A 17,605-nucleotide genomic window follows, 5' to 3' on the forward strand; every position below is an offset into this window, starting at 1 on the left:
AACCCTCCGGCGATAGTCTGGGTTTGCTTTGCATCAATGGCACATAGAACTGTATGATCCCTTCAATAGGTTCCAGGCAGCACGCGCATTATACGGAGGATATGTTGAAACATGGAGAGAGATCAAATTAAAGAAGTGGAATCATCGAACCTAGAGCGCCGTCTACTTGTACTGTATGCCTGGGTCAACAGGATGGCAAAATCAGAGGTCATTGTACATTGGGATTTCTCCAAGCTGACCATAGTCACAGGGGTGACGGAATTGCCAGGAGAAGATCGGGGTCGACCAGCACTGTGCTCTGGGAGATGTCTGTGGACCAACCAGAGGTATACCCTCATGTTCGGTCACCTAATAGGCATGAATGTCTGCCTGGACAGTGCGATGTACCTGGCAGGATGCACTTTCATGAATGGATATAGGCTCGCATGGACGCGTCAGGCGAGCCTAAACGGACTTGCCCCGCTCGCGGTATACCATGTTGCCAGGCGGCTTTCGATCCGTAATGGACAGCATGGATATGGACGCACGGGGCGTTGCGAACACCGAGGTACAGACCAAAAGCGTGCTAATCATGAATGCACAACTCGGCCTATCTGAGTTGCATCAACAAGGAAGTTCTCAGCTATTTGTTGCGACCGGATGTGGGTGTTCATCGGCCCATCCCGTATACCCAGAAGCTGGAAGGCTTCGGGACAAAATTGTACTACCAAACGCGGTCAGTTCATGAGGACAAACAGGATATACACGAATCAGCGCGACTCAGACACTGGTATCTGTCAATTGTACCCGGATTGAGTTGATAGTGCTCGATGAGCCGTGAATGACGCATCCCTCAAAGTGGAGTTTGTCGATAATATCATCATGGATGATGTATGTGCAGTAGTGTACTAACATGTAGGGTAAATAGTCGATAAGCGACTCGCAGTATGGAAAGAAGAGGTTCTTTTTATGGTATGGTAGGAGGGGTAAAGGTAAGCACAGTGGTGGTACGGGCAGGGCAGGGCAGTACATGTCTAAAGTCCGACATGCTTAACTTAGTACTCAGTTAGTAGTTACTGGACTGAGGGACGGGACAGGGAGAGCGACAGAGACGGTAATCGGCTCAAGTCCGCTTGCCGAATTGGTCCTCTTCAGCCTCCGTAGTGGCAGTGCCACAGTAGGTTTCAACAAACCGTGCAATTGCCCTACCTACGTTACCGGGCTTAGTCAGAAAGCGACCCGCGCCACACCCAAGTTGCAGCCACCGCTCACTCATACACGCTAGCCCCGACGCGGTTAGATTAGCGACTTCCACCCTAAAGCCCACACAGCCCTTCGTCGACGAATTCTCAACACCAACCCGACAAGGTCATCTTAGATTTGAGGTACGAGAACTCGAACTCTCCCACAACCAGGTCGCCGGCGGACTCCTCTTGAATACTAACACCAGGTCCCTATCTAGAAAGTCGCCATGGGTCGTGTGATCCGCAACCAGAGGAAGGGTCGTGGAAGCATTTTCAGTGAGTGCGACCGCAATATTCTCAAAATTCGAAATCTCCTGTGCCAGAATTCCGAAATGCTGATGCAAAAATCTCGACTGTAGCGGCCAACACCCGTCTCAACAAGGCCCCTGCCCAGTTCCGTGTCCTCGACTACGCTGAGCGTCATGGATACACTCGTGGTGTGGTGAAGGAGATCATCCACGACCCCGGCCGTGGTGCTCCTCTCGCCAAGGTCCAGTTCCGTCACCCCTACAAGTTCAAGCACGTTACCGAGACCTTCATTGCCAACGAGGGCATGTACACCGGTCAATTCATCTACGCCGGAAAGAACGCCACCCTGACTGTCGGCAACATCCTCCCCCTCGCCTCCGTTCCTGAGGGTACCGTTATCACCAACGTTGAGGAGAAGGCTGGCGACCGTGGTGCTCTTGGTCGTACCTCCGGTAACTACGTTACCGTCATTGGACACAACCCTGAGGAGGGCAAGACCCGTGTTAAGCTCCCCTCCGGTGCCAAGAAGGTCATCAAGAACACCGCCCGTGGTATGGTTGGTATCGTCGCTGGTGGTGGTCGTACCGACAAGCCTTTGCTCAGTACGTTTTCTCCTCCTTGAAAAGATTCTGGCTCCGACAACATAGGAGACCGGAGAAGGAAATTCTTTCGGGTGCGAATTGGCCGCTAACATCTTCCTACAGAGGCTTCTCGTGCCAAGCACAAGTTCGCCGTCAAGCGCAACTCTTGGCCCAAGACTCGTGGTGTTGCCATGAACCCCGTCGATCACGTAAGACTCCCCTTTTCTGGGCTGCATCGCGCAGTCGTGCTTGAACGAGATGGAATGGTTGCTGATATGTGTTTTCTCTACAGCCTCACGGTGGTGGTAACCACCAGCACATCGGTAAGGCTTCTACCATCTCCCGCTACGCCGCCCACGGTCAAAAAGCCGGTCTCATTGCTGCCCGGAGAACTGGTCTGCTCCGCGGTACCCAGAAGACCAAGGACTAAGCGGGTTCTGGTGTGGAGTTCTTTTTGTGACGGGTTGAAAATGCTCTTTTGCTATGAGGCATATGTACTTAGGCGACTGCGGATAATCTCCCATGCGTCCTTAGCCAGGTTAGGTTGTGGCCAACAAATATTTTCATGATGACCAAAGCAAAAGCAAAAACGGGTTAAAAATTCAACTCCTGTGCCTGTGCTTGAACACGTATCTCTGTTGCGGGGCTTGCTAGTGCGCTGTAGTGTAGGCGATGCAGTCGACGATTCTGACAGACGGAGCTGCTCTCCCTGTCAGTGTCATACTGAGGGCAGAATGTGTCCAACGGCATGAGTTCGTAGCGAGAAATATGTCTCGGGACTTGTGATTATGGTGTTATTTGCAGTCGCGCTCGTCAACGTTGTTCTACATACACTGCATGTGTGCTGCGGCCGCAAATTGTCGGATAGCATACACTTCTCCTTCAAACATAATCTCATGATACATTCATATAGACACTATTATTTACCAAGGAACCTATTGACTGACATAGGAATTATTCCCGCGCATTCCAGACTTCATCGGTTATCGTACCTAAATAAAAGTTCATGTAGACAAGATGTTGCGTTCAAAGTGACCAATCACAGCATTGAGACTTTTACCCTGAGCAGAAGTGTACTTGCACCCCCATCCATTCATCTCAAAAGACATATGCACTTTGAACCAAACCACCTCCAACCAACATCATCTCCCTGAACAATCCGCTCAACCAATGCCCGAAGCATCAGCACCCTCTCCCAATGGATCCAAAGCCACCACCCCTCAAGCTTCCTCCTCGCCTAATCCCTCCACCACCCGGTCTGGCCTGCGCCTCCGCGCGCTGGCAGGCCGTCGTCAAGCGTGATCCCACCGCCATCACATTTGTCTACGCCGTCCTAACGACCAAGATATACTGCCGCGCCTCCTGTCCTGCCCGGCTCGCGCGACGGGCCAACGTCCGCTTCTACGATCGGCCCTCCCAGGCAGAAAGGGCAGGGTTCCGGGCGTGTAAGCGCTGCAGACCCGAGACCCTGCAGACTGACGGCGGCGGCAGGAGCAGCAGCAGCGGTTGTAGTAGTCCTCAGGTTCAGCTGGTGCACCGAGCATGTCAGACGATCGGGTCGGCAGTCCAGTCAGGGTCGAAGCCCACGCTCCACATCCTTGCGACCGAGGCTGGGCTCACGTCCAGTCACTTTCATCGCGTGTTCAGGAAGGTCATGGGCGTTACGCCGGGGAGGTATGTTGCTGGGATGATGGAGAAAATGAAGGCTGGGTGGGTGGCAGCAGCGACAACGGCGACGGCGAAGACGGAGGTGTCGCTGTTGCAGCAGGAGAAGGAGGGGACGAACTACGGGGCGTCGGGAATAGGGACGGTGCGCCAGCTTCAGCCCTGCGCTGGCTTGGAGGTTGCTGTTGATGGGATTAGTTGTAGCGCCGACGTTGGGGAGGAGCTGATCCGGCCATGGAATGACTTTGATGCAGCATTGTTTGCCGCCGAGACTGGTTTCGTCTCCATGCAGGAGGTGCAGCCACTGGGTGAACTGCATGCTTGGCATGGGGTTGGCTTATTATTCGATGATCGTGATGGTTATGATGCTGCTGAATATGAGTAATCGATTAGTCTCTGGGAAATGGGTGTTAACTTATATGGTGTCACGGCATGATGGGCCTTCGGTTTTGATGGGTGACGTCGTTTTTTTGATGTTCATCTTTCGAACTTTGTCGTCGTTTGGGCTATTGTGGCTGCTCTTTCTACGGCCTAGGTGGCCATGATCCTTGTACTATACTATAGTTACATGTACTCGGGGCAGAAAAGTGGTTGATAGACGTCTTTGCTGGGCTGGATGAGTGTATCGACTTTATATATCTTCCCTCTATGGGGCCTGCCTCGGAATCAACTAAGAGGTGACTGCGTGGTTGATTACAGTACACCAATTGTCTATCAGAAGCCATAGTTGCGTCGGCAGTAATCCAGAGGAGAGAGGAGCCTCCCTGATCAACATAGATCAATTGAACAGCAAAGATTGGACTTCTAACATAGAAAAAAAAGGGTGGTTTCGTAAGTCGAAGAGCTCCGCAACGGGTAAGGATAATTCTACAAATACAGATTAGAATTGCACAGAGTAGCATTCGCATATGAAAATCCCCGGCTTTGGCTTTGGAGAATATCAGCTGTTTGTTTTCGATTGAAGTTTCCAGATGCATCGATAACATTTTGCATCATAATTTACATAGTATGATCTGCAAATGGTATGTTGAGCAATAGTCCAAGTAACCATCCATGATGGTGGATAGCATTTCCTTTCCAAGTTCCCACCCCGTATCTACCCGTAAGGGCACCCACCCACTGAAGAAGTCTGGAATACGCAGGCTCTCTCCATTGTGTATTTGAATCCATACATTTCATCCCAGCTACGAGGATCGCTTCGCGCCAGGGCCGTTCTCATCCGATACCTTTTTAGCAACTATAACTCTCCCCACAAGAGATACATATTCCGATATGATATGCTACAATATACTCAGTATCATCCTGCCGACGCGATGGGCAGGGATTGGCTGATGATCAATGCGCTTTTCGAGTATGATTGACACACCCTACGAAATCAAATCCAAGACATTCTTCATCACTGTTCCAAATGTCGTAACAGAGAAAGCACTTGTTCCCCCCCTTCTCCTCCCCAAACCCACCCTTGGTGTTTCTGTAAATAGAACTTCGTTTTGACTCGACTGTTCGAGCTGGTGGCAAAGCGAATCGCGGCCAATCCAAGTTTTTTTGACGGGCGTTCGGATCTCCACTTTAATGGCCCACCAACGCGTGTCACTTGCTTTGTTGTTGAAACTGTTCCAACCTATGAGGTTTGCGAATTGCCAGTGGAGTGATACACACAACCAAAGGTAGTACAACCCGAGCATGAGAAAGCCATTCAAGGTCGAGGTCCGACAATGGACGGATGAATGGGGGATTGGTACGAATACGATGGGCTGGGCATAATTAGTATTCCGGGCAGGTACTCCGTACTGTACTGTAGTTTAGCAGTCTACGGAGTAGTAAAGAACTGTACTAGTGATGCTCCTGTGTTTCAGCTACACCTCAAACAAACGCCTGGCGTTCTGGCCCCGCCTCCACCGGCTCCATTCCTTGATCAATTCGTACATCAAACTGCACTTTTCAGGGCTCAGGAGATATGACCATAAAGGAAAGATCGGAGAGGAACCATTTACGGAGTAATTTAGACGAATTGACTCATTTGCTGTCGAATATGGTCAACTATGGTTTTTTGAGTACGAATATGACGGAGCCACTGTAGTATGATCTTGGAACTCGACATTCTGGCCCCCCTCCCCCCTCACACCCCTCTTCTCACAGGGGACCTTTGTCCATCAGATTCACTCAGTGTTGGTGGGGGTGATTTGAATTGGCTAGGAAACCAAGAGGCAATGTGGCGCCTTTCGGTCCTACTGAGTACAGTCTCCGTACTGTAACTAACTTACCCCCAGTACTCCCGAGCCATTACGGAGAGTGCAGTACCTCACCTGCAGTACATCGGCCGCTTGCGATTGGCATGGGGGGGAAAAGGAAGAGTTGCTGTTGCTGTCTGTCATTCCGCAATGGACAAACACACTGTCAAGTCAAATCCAGTCAATTAGTTCAAGTCTAGTACGTACTAACTTAGCACTCTCTCTTATTAAAAATAATTTATTGACCCCAACCTTGAAGGTCAAGGAAACCTCCCCTTTCCAACCTTTCCACCTTCACTTCCTCTGCCTCTTTCTCTTCTCTTCCTCCGCTTCAAGTTCCTCCTCTTCCTTTCCCCCTTCCCCCGCTTGTCGCAAACAAAGCGCATTTTAATTGTTTTGCCCTTCCCCTGCTATACCCGAACTACTCCAAATTTCTTCACATATTCGCCTCCTGGCCGTGGCGCTTTTCTTGTTTTCACTTCTTGTCGATACCCAAGCCGTGCCTTGCTTGAGCACTGCGAGTCTCTATTTACACCTGATTCATCCGATCTCGCTCTTACTGAATACCTACTCTTTTCGTTATCACTGAATTGGCTTGACTCGATCGTGCGAACTACCATCAACCACCCTCGATCGCTGGACACATCCCCTCTATTCGCCACGTTTGTTCCCCTGTTTTACTATATCTACCACCGCAATTTACCAAGATGAACGTCAACCGGAAGTTCGATCGTTTCAAGCAATGGGCTGGCGAGAGAATGGGGGGTGAAGTTAAGACCAATTTGTCAGATGACTTCAAAGCCTTGGAAACGGAGATGAACGTGCGCCACGATGGTAGGTTGCTCCCACGGTTCACTGATTTTGACTCTGCTAATTTCCCGTTCCTGAATAAGGTGTCGACCGCATCCACAAGGCAACTGCTGCTTATATTAAGTCTATTTCGAAGCGCAGCGAAGGCGATGATAAGGAGAAGACGCTGCCTATCGCCCATCTGGGTAGCAGCATGGTTGGCCACGGTGAAGACTTTGATGCAAACTCTGAGTATGGACGTTCCATGATCAGTATGTCATTCCCCCCTTATGCTGTGGGGTGAAGTTGTATGCTCATACGGTTTTCTGTGCAGTGCTTGGTAGAGCGGAGGAGCGCTTGGCTCGCCTCCAGGATGCCTACATTTCCCAGGTGAATGCAGGGCTGCTCGAGTCGCTCGAACACTCTTTAACCCAATTGAAAGACTACCAGGTAGCCAGACCCATTATTCCCAAATATTTTGTTGCAGGAGTACTAACGAGGAGTGCAGACTGCCCGCAAAAAGCTCGATGGTCGCCGTCTGGCATACGATACATCGCTTTCCAAAATGGAGAAAGCGAAGAGGGAAGACTTCCGTGTGGAGGAGGAGTTGCGGACTCAGAAGGTCAAATACGAAGAGGCCAACGATGACGTTTGCCGAAGAATGCAGGACATTAAGGACTCGGAAGCCGAGGGCGTAATCAATCTGGAGGCGTTTTTGGATGCTCAACTGAGCTACCACGCAAAATGCCAGGAGGTGCTACTCCAGCTCAAGAGCGAGTGGCCTGGCAGGTGAGCTGCCCCCGCCCATGCTTCTTTCCCAAGCGTTTAAATAACTAACAAGCCGGCAGACAACCTCTTTCCCAGACTCCTAATGGCCGTCGCCCAGGCCGTCCCCGCTCCAACACCGCACACTCTTTCGCCGATCGCTACGAGCCGTTGCACGAGGAGGATCACAATGGGGTGGATGTTCGGCCGATTATTCGCTCCTCCCGGGCCACTTCGATTGAACTGACGGGTAGAGAGGTCTATCCGCCTGATGCTTACTCGAGCCGGCCCGTACTGAGCAGGACCTCAACGTTTGAGGGCCCTACGCAATTGCGCCAGGATTCCACCTCCAGCCCATATCAGTGGCCGTCTCGGTCAGCCAGTGAGAACTACATTGGCCGCCGAAACAGCAGTCAAACGCGCCCTGCCGGTAGAGGATATGCTGATCCGTACATGGATCCGTCTGAGGATGGCAGTCCACGCAGCGGCACTAGCCCAGATCGATCTTATATGGGACGCAACGAATCGCCGGGGCCATCCTATGGCAGCGTAGTTACGAGAAGATCCAGCTCGAACACCCTCAACAGCGCATCATTGCACAAGAAGGCCCCCCCACCCCCGCCCCCTCGCGCTAAGAAGCCCGCCCCTCCCCCACCCCCTATGAAGAGGGTGATCCCAATTGGAGGTGACGCGTAGGGTGTGGACGTTTCTGACGCATATGGTAGTCAGGTGTGGGTTGCTGGGCAAATCTACGTTGCTGCAATTCCATTTGAGTCTGATTTACAGCCTGCTGGCAGGTGGTATTTAAGATAGTGGGTGAAGACTTAGTGAGAAAAGCAGTCTTCTCCTTCGTGGTGTATCTTGGTCAAAGGTGATGCGACAGTGTGTGAGCACTGGGGTTCTGAATTATACTGTACAGTGAAGGGATTGCATCGAACTGTTGTTCGCTATTGCGGTATGGGACTAGTTTGATGGTTGGGGAAATTAATTCGATGCTTGAGATCTTGACTGAATTGACTTGTTGCTGTAATCATCATATCGGCCGAGGTTGTGGAGAGCTTCCCCGCTAGTCCTAAGCCGGCCCCCGGGCAAGTTCACCCGGGCAAGTCCGCCGCGCGAAAGTCGGTCGCTGAGTCAGCAACCAGCAACCAGCAACCAGCAGCGGCATCCCCCATCTCCAGTATCACGTGACACGGCACGAAATCTTCTTCCAACGTCTCGCCGCCTACCCTCTCCTCGTTACAGGCACAGGCTGAGAGCACCGCCAGTTTCCCCGACCAGCACGGAAAGTCGCGAAAGCCCCGTCCCCTCCATCTCCATTTCATCCAGACTGGCCTTCCACGCGCCATTCTCACCCCCGGCCCCCCCTTTGGGGTCATTTTTACACTTTCTTCTTCGCGTTAGACGCCCCTTTCTCTCTACTTACTGATTCTCCTGTTTGTCGCCTACCGCCCTGTATCTCCCCCGGTCCGGCCTAAACATCACGAAACTTGTCGCCAAAGTCCAGATACAGGCCGCTACCTGTCGCATCCATCCACAAAGAGGCATTCCTATCCATTCTCTTTCGTAACTGAGCGCCCCCCATCGCTCCCCTCGCGCGATCCCTCATTTACCGTCGCCGCTCTCAATTTCCACGTGTTTTCCTAAGCGCTCCACTGTGCCCTGTCGCAACCCAGGCCTCCCTCGTGTCTCCTGCGTTGCTTATGAATAAAACAACCACGCGCTAGAGCATGGCCTCTCTCCAGTCAGCACCCAACATGGCGGCTGGAAACATGAGCTTGCCGCCGAACTTGACGCAGCAACACATTCAAGAAGTCCTGCAGGTGCGTCCGCCTTGACCCGCCCTTCACTCTCTTCTTCCTTATACCACCATACCACACCCTTCCTTTCTTCGTTCCAACTTCTCCATGGCATAAATCTAACCCCCCTTGAAGAAATACAAGCAGATGCAAGAACAAGGCGTGCGCCATGACGATCCCGAGTACCTCAAAGCCCATAACCTGCTTTCAGCAGTCCAGCGGCAACAAGTATTTCAGAAGCAGAGGTTCGCCCAACAGCAGCTTCAGGCGCAACAACGCCAGCAGCAGCTCAATGGCGTGACTCCAGAGACCGCCGCCGCCGCAAATGGTGTCAATGGTACGGCTTCCATCTTGACCTGCGTCTGCAGGTAATCATTAGGTAGCCTCTTCGCTAACGCTAGCATCCACAGGCCGCAGTAATCCCGCCACAACCCCTGTCAACGTGGTATCGGATGGATCCTCGGCTACACCCGCTGCCCAGCAGGCTTCAGGCCAGATTCCCTCTCAAAAGGGTATGCCTGTTGCCAGCAGTAGCTTTTCTGCCGAGCAATTGGCGACGCTTCGGAACCAGATTTTGGCCTTCAAGATGCTCTCCAAGAACCTCCCGATCCCAGCTCGAGTTCAACAACAACTCTTCCCTCCCAAAAAGGCGCAGGCTCCGGCTCCTGCAGATGCCATCGCGAGTGCTGAGAACGTTTTGGACAGCGCTGCTCAAGGGAAGGCTGAGTCCTCTATGAATATAGAAGAGGAGGATCAGACCAAGGACTTCTATCAAACCTTCCAGTCACCCTATGATCTGATACCCAAGACCATCGGCTTCACGGATCATACCTCTCGTGCTAATCGCATGCGCGTTCCTGCTTTGATGCCCGCTGGCATTGACATGGACCAAGTGCGCGAAGAGAGGGAGCTTGCACTTTACAACAGGATCAACGCGCGGAAGGCTGAGCTGGCTGAGCTTCCGGCCAATCTCGGTGTCTGGGACTCTAGCCAGAGTGACACTGCCACGGGCGACGATTCCCTGAAGCTGAAAGCTTTGATTGAGTATAAGATGCTCAGCTTGTTGCCTAAACAGAAGCTTCTTCGCAAGCAGATGCAGCACGAAATGTTTCACTTTGATAATCTGGGTATGACGGCGAACCGCTCTAGCCATCGCCGGATGAAGAAGCAGAACTTGCGTGAAGCCCGCATTACAGAGAAGCTGGAAAAGCAACAACGCGATGCGCGCGAAACCAGAGAAAAGCGTAAACAGTACGATCATCTCCAGGCCATCCTCAACCACGGCGCGGAACTGCAAAATGCTGCTGCTCAGCAGCGCACCCGTGCGCAGAAGTTGGGTCGGATGATGCTTCAACACCATCAACATATGGAGCGTGAGGAGCAGAGACGTGTCGAGCGTACTGCCAAGCAACGTCTCCAAGCCTTGAAGGCTAACGATGAGGAGACTTACTTGAAATTGCTCGGACAAGCCAAGGATTCTCGTATCTCTCACCTGTTGAAACAGACCGACAACTTCCTCAAGCAGCTTGCTGCCTCCGTGCGGGAGCAACAGCGCAGTCTTGCTGAGCGTTATGGTGAAGAAGATCAGTTCTTCGAGGAGGAGGAAGAGGAGGAAGAGATTGCTTCTGGAAGTGAAGACGAGGGCGATGGCAGAAAGAAAATTGACTACTATGCTGTTGCTCATCGTATCAAAGAAGAAGTCACTGTCCAGCCAAGCATCCTTGTTGGCGGTACTTTGAAAGAGTATCAGATGAAGGGTCTGCAGTGGATGATCTCACTTTACAACAACAACCTCAATGGTATCCTGGCAGATGAGATGGGTCTTGGAAAAACCATTCAGACCATCAGTTTGATCACCTACATCATTGAGAGAAAGAAGAACAATGGGCCTTTCCTCGTCATTGTTCCTCTCAGTACCCTCACCAATTGGAACCTGGAATTTGAGAAATGGGCACCTTCGGTCTCGAGGGTTGTCTACAAGGGCCCCCCCAATGCGCGCAAACAGCAGCAAAATCAGATCCGCTGGGGCAATTTCCAGGTCCTTCTGACCACCTACGAATACATCATCAAGGATCGCCCGATTCTGAGCAAGATCAAGTGGACTCACATGATTGTCGATGAAGGTCATCGTATGAAGAATACGCAGTCGAAGTTGAGCAGTACTTTGTCGCAGTACTATACTAGCCGTTATCGTCTGATTCTGACCGGTACTCCCTTGCAAAACAATCTCCCAGAACTGTGGGCTCTACTCAACTTCGTCTTGCCGAACATCTTCAAATCTGTGAAATCCTTTGACGAGTGGTTCAATACACCGTTCGCTAACACGGGTGGACAAGATCGCATGGAACTCAGCGAAGAAGAACAGTTGCTCGTTATTCGTCGTTTGCACAAGGTTCTTCGACCTTTCCTGCTCCGACGTCTGAAGAAGGATGTCGAGAAGGATCTGCCCGATAAGCAAGAAAGAGTCATCAAGTGTCGGTTCTCTGCTCTGCAAGCCAAGCTTTATAGGCAGCTTGTCACCCACAACAAAATGGCCGTCAGTGATGGCAAGGGTGGTAAGACCGGTATGCGTGGTCTCAGTAACATGTTGATGCAGCTGAGAAAGCTTTGTAACCATCCATTTGTTTTCGAGCCTGTTGAAGATCAGATGAACCCTGGACGCGGAACCAACGATCTACTCTGGCGTACGGCCGGTAAATTCGAACTACTGGACAGAATCTTGCCCAAGTTCCGTGCCACTGGTCATCGTGTCTTGATGTTTTTCCAGATGACTCAGATCATGAACATTATGGAGGATTTCTTGCGCCTTCGTGGCCTGAAATATCTCCGTCTCGATGGTTCTACCAAGTCCGATGATCGGTCGGATCTTCTGAAGAAGTTCAACGCCGAAGGCTCCGAGTACTTCTGCTTCTTGTTGTCAACACGTGCGGGTGGTCTTGGTCTTAATCTCCAGACCGCTGACACCGTCATCATCTTCGATTCCGATTGGAATCCCCATCAGGATCTGCAGGCACAGGATCGAGCTCACCGTATTGGTCAGAAGAACGAAGTTCGTATTCTGCGTCTCATCAGCTCCAACTCAGTTGAAGAAAAAATCCTAGAACGTGCACAGTTCAAGCTTGATATGGACGGCAAAGTCATTCAGGCAGGAAAGTTCGATAACAAGTCAACCAACGAAGAACGTGACGCACTCTTGCGGACACTGCTGGAGACGGCGGAGGCCGCTGATCAAATCGGTGACCAGGAGGAGATGGATGACGATGACCTCAACGATATCATGGCACGATCGGACGAAGAACTGATCACGTTCCAGCGTATTGACAAGGAGCGACAAAAGAATACCCCATACGGTCCTGGCCACAAATACCCTCGCCTCATGTGCGAAGAAGAACTGCCGGATATCTATCTCACTGAAGAAAACCCGGTCACCGAAGAAGTTGAGGTTGATCTGGGTGGCCGTGGTGCACGTGAACGCAAGGTGACCCGCTACGACGATGGTCTCACGGAAGAACAATGGCTTATGGCTGTGGATGCCGATGACGATACCATCGAAGATGCGATCGCCAGAAAGGAGGCCAGAGTTGAGCGCCGTCGTATCAACAAGGAGAAGCGCAGTCGGAAGGCAGGTGCTGAATCCTCACCGGAACCGTCGCGGGAGAGCTCGGAAGCCCCTCAACCAAAGAAACGTCGCCGCGGACCTGCTCCCAAGCGCAAGGCAGAGGAGGTTGTGGAAGAAACGCCTCAGCCCAAGCGAAAGAGAGGAAGACAAGCCAAACCCATCGAAACCTTGAGCAGCGAGGATCGCGCTATTCTGCAGCGCATCGTTAACCATGTCTACCAGGCATTGATGGACATGGAGCAGGAGTTGCCAGCAGATTCCTCGGACAGCGAGGACGGGCCCGTGACCCGGTCTATCATCGAACCTTTCATGAAGCCGCCTCCCAAGTCGCAGTATCCTGACTACTACATGATCATCCAGAACCCGATCGCCATGGAGATGATCAAGAAGAAGATCAACCGTGACGAGTACCAGAACCTGAAGGACTTCCGTAATGACATCCACCTTCTGTGTCAGAACGCTCGAACATACAATGAGGACGGCAGCATCCTGTTTCAAGATGCCAACGACATCGAGGTGAGATATTTTGCGACAGGTCAATTTGAGGTGGATTGATGCTAACAGTACACAGGCCAAATGTCTATCCGAACTGAAGAAGGAAACCGAAGCTCATCCCCAGTTCGCCAATTATGACGACCTAGGTGGCAATGAGCAACCCGCTGCGGCTTCGGGCACCGACACACCCGGTCCTGTTGCAACGCCCAAACTGAAGCTGACCTTCAACAGCGGCAATCGGGACAGCATGGGACCGACTAGCGGCAGTGGTGTGAACGAGGATGAATGAACCGCTAATAGACGCTTTGCAGATATAGTGGGCTGATTTCCGATATGTTTTAATGTGTTGCAAAAACCTTTGCTTAATTGCACATTACCTTCTATACTGTTTTGATTCGCCTCTTTTATTTTCACCCTTCTGTGTTTCTTGACATGCCCTCTTCCGATATTTGGCTCCGTGGACGGCGTTACATGACTTTGGTGGCTGCGGATGGACGACGGTCGATGGCGCAATGCTCTCCAGCTTGAAGACGAGCGATTCCTGATTCTTTTTTCTTATTCTTTCTGTTTCCTGCAGTCACTTACAACGACATGAATTTCATACTCCCCCCCCCCCACAAAATCATTTCTGCTGTCTGAGAAGGATATCTGGATTGGGAGCCTGGTCGAAGACATGTTCCATTTTCGTTTCTCTTCTTCCCCTTCCTTCCCCCCTTTTTCCTCCTACGACTTCTGCAACGACCGTTGCCTCGGGTCGTTGGGCTTGAGGGCAAAAGCGGCTAAACCACGCGTCTCTCGGAGGATGATGGCTTTGGTTGTAACTTGGATTCTCCGTCCTTTTGTGGTTTAGCCATAGTCAATGTAGTCCTTTGTAATGTATGAGTTGTTGTCTGATTGTGGTTTCGTCATAGGAAATGGTGCTCGACGGGCGGAGTGATACTCTGTAGCACATTCTACGTAGGAGCCTGCTCTACAGAGAGGGGATTGTACCGTACGGACTACCATGTACGGAGTAGCCACGTATGAAGGGAGGAATAACTGATTGGATCTTCTTCCTTGCACATCCCTGGTGGCAGATCCAGATCAGACCAATCTATGTATAGATAGATCTATTGCTTCTTCTCCTAGTCGAAGCCTAGCTTGGGTACTAATGCGGGCCTTGATCGGTCGCTACTCTTCTGGATTGTTCGATTGGGGACTGCAAATGCAAGCTGGCCCCAGCTGCAACACCAGTAGTACAGTGGTTGGGGGAACACTGGGATATAGCAGAGTGATGCGTGGAAGGAGATTATTGGTTTATCTCTAATTGGAACTCTGGAGAGCTACAGTAGTACCATGCATAATATGAGTATGAGGTAGGCATGGGGATTATAGATAGTCCAAACTACAGCCATTTGTTGTTGCAGCAGAAGCTAATAGATTTGCAGCGTAGCATATCCATACGATACCGTACGAGAAGCATACCTTTTATTACGCTATCGTCTTCCGCAGCTATCCGTATTGTAGTGTATGTACACCGCATCTGCCGAGAGGGTCGCTGATACACATTTTCATCCTAAAGAAGGAGGTAAGAAAAACAACGAGATGAAAGGGCCCATATGATGCTAGGAAGCTCCCCAGGGAACGAACCATGATCGTTAATATCGAGGCTTCTAGACCAAGTTCCGCCGAAGTGAAGGACTCCCAGCACCACGTCATCTGGGCTTCTTCAAAGCCCTCGACGTCATGAGCGAATCATCACGTGATGTGACGCACCGTCATTGGGGAAACAGGCCCGATTTCCATTCCGTAACCGCCAGCTCGTCCTTTTGAATCTCACCTCTCCTTCCCTTTCCTCTTCCACCAGCTCTGCCAAAAACATCCTGCCTACTGATAACGATTCGACTCTTCTCCTTCACAACCACCTTGTTCGTACTCTTCCCCCTCCAATCCCCCAAAAACCTTCCCCAAACTTTCAACTTTCCATCTCACAATACCTCGATCTAATCGTAGTTGTTCAGATCAGCTTGTCAAATCCATCCGAAATGGCTTCTTTCCAGGATCGTGCTCAGCACGCCATTGCCCAGCTCGACAAGGAGGTAAGTGTCGTGTGTGCGTCGGCTTCGGCCTCATTCGTGTCTTGCTTTGTGTGAACTGCGACATCTCAAGCTTTATTTGCTCTGATTTGTGTGATTGTTGTTTGCTTTGCTGCTTTTCCCATCCCCGAGGGATGAAGCTCCTACCATGTTTTGATATTTCTGAAGCTAATCTTCCCTTTTTGTGGGAACTCCTCTTCAGCTCTCCAAGTACCCCCTTCTCAACAACCTTGAGCGCCAGTCCTCCGTCCCCAAGGTCTACGTGATCCTCGGCCTGGTTGGTATCTACACCTTCCTCGTCTTCTTCAACATTGCCGGTGAATTCCTCGTCAACCTCGCCGGTTTTGTCATCCCTGGCTACTACTCCCTCAACGCCCTCTTCACCGCCGGTAAGGCCGACGACACGCAGGTATGTTTTGCAATTCTGATCTTTCTACACCAAAAATCGACAATGATGCTAACCCGACAATCTTCTGCAGTGGTTGACGGTATGTCCCCGTGATCGCATTCTCTTATCGCGCTTCAGGCGGCATGGGTCCCGAGATGGAGATACTCTCCATCCCGACCACCCGACCTTGGAGCACGTGACGTCTGTTCGTCAGCAGCAACTAACATGTGATTGTGCCATAGTACTGGGTTGTTTATGCCTTCTTCACCGTCCTTGAGAGCGCCGTCAGCGCCCCCTACTGGTTCCGTACGTATCCGTTGCTCTTCTTCGGGGGTGGTGGTCATTGATGAAGTAACGACTAATGTGCGCGAATTACAGCCTTCTACTACATCTTCAAGTTCGCCCTTGTCCTCTGGATGGCTCTGCCCCAGACCAAGTATGTCACCCTGTTCAACCCGCCCATTGTTGTTTAGGGGTTGCCTAAGCCGACTCTGACTGACCCTTTCTTCTAGCGGTGCTCAAATCGTCTTCCACTCTTTCATCCAGCCCGTGCTCGGCCGCTTCTTCCAGGGCGGTTCCACCTCTGCGAACCTCCGCGCCCAGGCCGACGCTGCCACCAAGGCGCAGTAAATAGACTTTACTTAGAAAGTTGAGCAGCTGTGGGGCCGATCTGCAGTCTCCATAGACTGTAGATCAGACCCCAGGGCTCTCGACAGGTGGAGGTCGAAAAAAAAACCCCGAACCAGCCGGCGGAGTGTTGGATATGACGTCTTCTTTGATATGTTTGGACGATTCATGTTCTTTTGAACTGGATTGAATAAAGATTGAAAAGAGGGCACCTGGAGTTCTTGGGACTCCTGGTGGTGGAGAAAACGGAGAGTCTGGGCTGGGCCAATCTTTGTCATGTTACTCTTGTTTTGTCATGAATTGCTTGGGCAGTAGAACGTTTTATGGATGTGATTGATGGATGATGCATGATGGAGGGGGCGGGAAACGCTACGGGCGGGACTAGTTGATAGATCGAGTCCCGTGCCGTAGTGGATGATTTAGCTAGGTATATTGGATGCATAATGTCTCGGTAATTTGAGCACTGTTGATTGCGTCTTTGATTGGTTTCCTTCTCCGAGTATGACACATTTGCCCTGTAACGTCGAGAGCCAAGACAAGACAAGTCATAAGGAAACTAACATCATCCTAAAGTCGTATCGTATAGTAAGTACATCCACAAGATTTAAATATGTTGGCCCACCGCGAGACGAAAGTCTCATGCTTCACTCTCGCCCATGACCAAAACCCTTGGGGTGCCGGACACCGCCAGGGAGAGAAAATGAATAGATAGATAGAAAGCAATATGATGAAAATGCCCTGGGTATCTGTAGCCCAGCCAATGCAGATGCAAATGCAAGCAGACAAGACCGCTGAGGGTGGGACCCCCCTTCCGCCTTCCTCTTAATACAGCCCAAACCTATTCTGCCACCCATCTGTGCGCGGGTTGAGGACAATGCGATAAGGGAAGGGGTTGGAGTCGCTAGTCGTGATGGGTGGGATATGATCCTTATCGCGATTGACCACGGCGAGGATCTTCAGTGCGGCCTTCTGGAGCATATTCTCCATTGCTTTGCGGACCTTAGCCCGTTCTAAAAATTGGAATGGTGGTCAGTCATAGGAGTCGCCATTAACCGGCCTCGTGTTTGCGACAATTCGACAGGATGGGTATGACATTGGG

The 17,605-nt window shown here is 51.2% G+C and overlaps 7 protein-coding genes across 7 annotated transcripts; 6 read left to right on the forward strand and 1 right to left on the reverse strand.

Moving 5' to 3' along the window:
- The first annotated feature begins 104 nt into the window (after nucleotides 1–104).
- On the forward strand, nucleotides 105–1,038 carry BO72DRAFT_451822 (uncharacterized protein). The gene has a single exon (XM_040945585.1). The coding sequence runs from the start codon at nucleotides 112–114 to the stop codon at nucleotides 595–597; it is 486 nt and encodes a 161-aa protein (XP_040797452.1). The 5' UTR covers nucleotides 105–111; the 3' UTR covers nucleotides 598–1,038.
- A 341-nt stretch (nucleotides 1,039–1,379) lies between these two features.
- On the forward strand, nucleotides 1,380–2,921 carry BO72DRAFT_437636 (60S ribosomal protein uL2). Its single transcript, XM_040943355.1, has 4 exons — nucleotides 1,380–1,499; nucleotides 1,583–2,074; nucleotides 2,177–2,262; nucleotides 2,346–2,921. Exons 1-4 carry the CDS (start codon nucleotides 1,451–1,453, stop codon nucleotides 2,481–2,483), a joined length of 765 nt encoding a protein of 254 aa, XP_040797453.1. The 5' UTR covers nucleotides 1,380–1,450; the 3' UTR covers nucleotides 2,484–2,921.
- Nucleotides 2,922–3,151: 230 nt separating this feature from the next.
- On the forward strand, nucleotides 3,152–4,371 carry mpt (putative DNA repair and transcription factor Ada). Its single transcript, XM_040945586.1, has one exon. The coding sequence runs from the start codon at nucleotides 3,252–3,254 to the stop codon at nucleotides 4,101–4,103; it is 852 nt and encodes a 283-aa protein (XP_040797454.1). The 5' UTR covers nucleotides 3,152–3,251; the 3' UTR covers nucleotides 4,104–4,371.
- A 2,285-nt stretch (nucleotides 4,372–6,656) lies between these two features.
- Nucleotides 6,657–8,199, forward strand: BO72DRAFT_387299 (BAR domain protein; the record flags this gene model as incomplete). The annotated part of the gene is made up of 5 exons (XM_040941670.1): nucleotides 6,657–6,783; nucleotides 6,843–7,010; nucleotides 7,073–7,188; nucleotides 7,247–7,527; nucleotides 7,587–8,199. The coding sequence occupies 5 exons, from the start codon at nucleotides 6,657–6,659 to the stop codon at nucleotides 8,197–8,199; spliced, it is 1,305 nt and encodes a 434-aa protein (XP_040797455.1).
- Nucleotides 8,200–9,260: 1,061 nt separating this feature from the next.
- On the forward strand, nucleotides 9,261–13,705 carry BO72DRAFT_500111 (putative RSC complex subunit (Sth1); the record flags this gene model as incomplete). Its single annotated transcript, XM_040948880.1, has 4 exons — nucleotides 9,261–9,326; nucleotides 9,438–9,639; nucleotides 9,713–13,437; nucleotides 13,493–13,705. 4 exons carry the CDS (start codon nucleotides 9,261–9,263, stop codon nucleotides 13,703–13,705), a joined length of 4,206 nt encoding a protein of 1,401 aa, XP_040797456.1.
- A 1,557-nt stretch (nucleotides 13,706–15,262) lies between these two features.
- On the forward strand, nucleotides 15,263–16,616 carry yop1 (putative membrane biogenesis protein (Yop1)). Its single transcript, XM_040945587.1, has 7 exons — nucleotides 15,263–15,323; nucleotides 15,417–15,494; nucleotides 15,694–15,900; nucleotides 15,971–15,979; nucleotides 16,122–16,185; nucleotides 16,258–16,315; nucleotides 16,392–16,616. Exons 2-7 carry the CDS (start codon nucleotides 15,441–15,443, stop codon nucleotides 16,507–16,509), a joined length of 510 nt encoding a protein of 169 aa, XP_040797457.1. The 5' UTR covers nucleotides 15,263–15,323; nucleotides 15,417–15,440; the 3' UTR covers nucleotides 16,510–16,616.
- A 697-nt stretch (nucleotides 16,617–17,313) lies between these two features.
- Nucleotides 17,314–17,517, reverse strand: BO72DRAFT_451830 (uncharacterized protein). The gene has a single exon (XM_040945588.1). The coding sequence runs from the start codon at nucleotides 17,491–17,493 to the stop codon at nucleotides 17,329–17,331; it is 165 nt and encodes a 54-aa protein (XP_040797458.1). The 5' UTR covers nucleotides 17,494–17,517; the 3' UTR covers nucleotides 17,314–17,328.
- Between the last annotated feature and the right edge of the window lie 88 nt (nucleotides 17,518–17,605).

Source organism: Aspergillus fijiensis, assembly GCF_003184825.1.
Source record: "Aspergillus fijiensis CBS 313.89 unplaced genomic scaffold BO72scaffold_60, whole genome shotgun sequence".
NCBI classification, from domain to species: domain Eukaryota; kingdom Fungi; phylum Ascomycota; class Eurotiomycetes; order Eurotiales; family Aspergillaceae; genus Aspergillus; species Aspergillus fijiensis.

Coding starts and splice junctions, on each gene's coding strand:
- mpt (XM_040945586.1), top strand. CDS start 3,252: ATGGATCCAAAGCCACCACCCCTCAAGCTTCCTCCTCGCCTAATCCCT.
- BO72DRAFT_451822 (XM_040945585.1), top strand. CDS start 112: ATGGAGAGAGATCAAATTAAAGAAGTGGAATCATCGAACCTAGAGCGC.
- BO72DRAFT_451830 (XM_040945588.1), bottom strand. CDS start 17,493: ATGGAGAATATGCTCCAGAAGGCCGCACTGAAGATCCTCGCCGTGGTC.
- yop1 (XM_040945587.1), top strand. CDS start 15,441: ATGGCTTCTTTCCAGGATCGTGCTCAGCACGCCATTGCCCAGCTCGAC. Junction 15,495..15,693: donor TTGCCCAGCTCGACAAGGAG/GTAAGTGTCGTG, acceptor ACTCCTCTTCAG/CTCTCCAAGTACCCCCTTCT. Junction 16,186..16,257: donor CAGCGCCCCCTACTGGTTCC/GTACGTATCCGT, acceptor CGCGAATTACAG/CCTTCTACTACATCTTCAAG.
- BO72DRAFT_437636 (XM_040943355.1), top strand. CDS start 1,451: ATGGGTCGTGTGATCCGCAACCAGAGGAAGGGTCGTGGAAGCATTTTC. Junction 2,075..2,176: donor TACCGACAAGCCTTTGCTCA/GTACGTTTTCTC, acceptor ATCTTCCTACAG/AGGCTTCTCGTGCCAAGCAC. Junction 2,263..2,345: donor CCATGAACCCCGTCGATCAC/GTAAGACTCCCC, acceptor TTTTCTCTACAG/CCTCACGGTGGTGGTAACCA.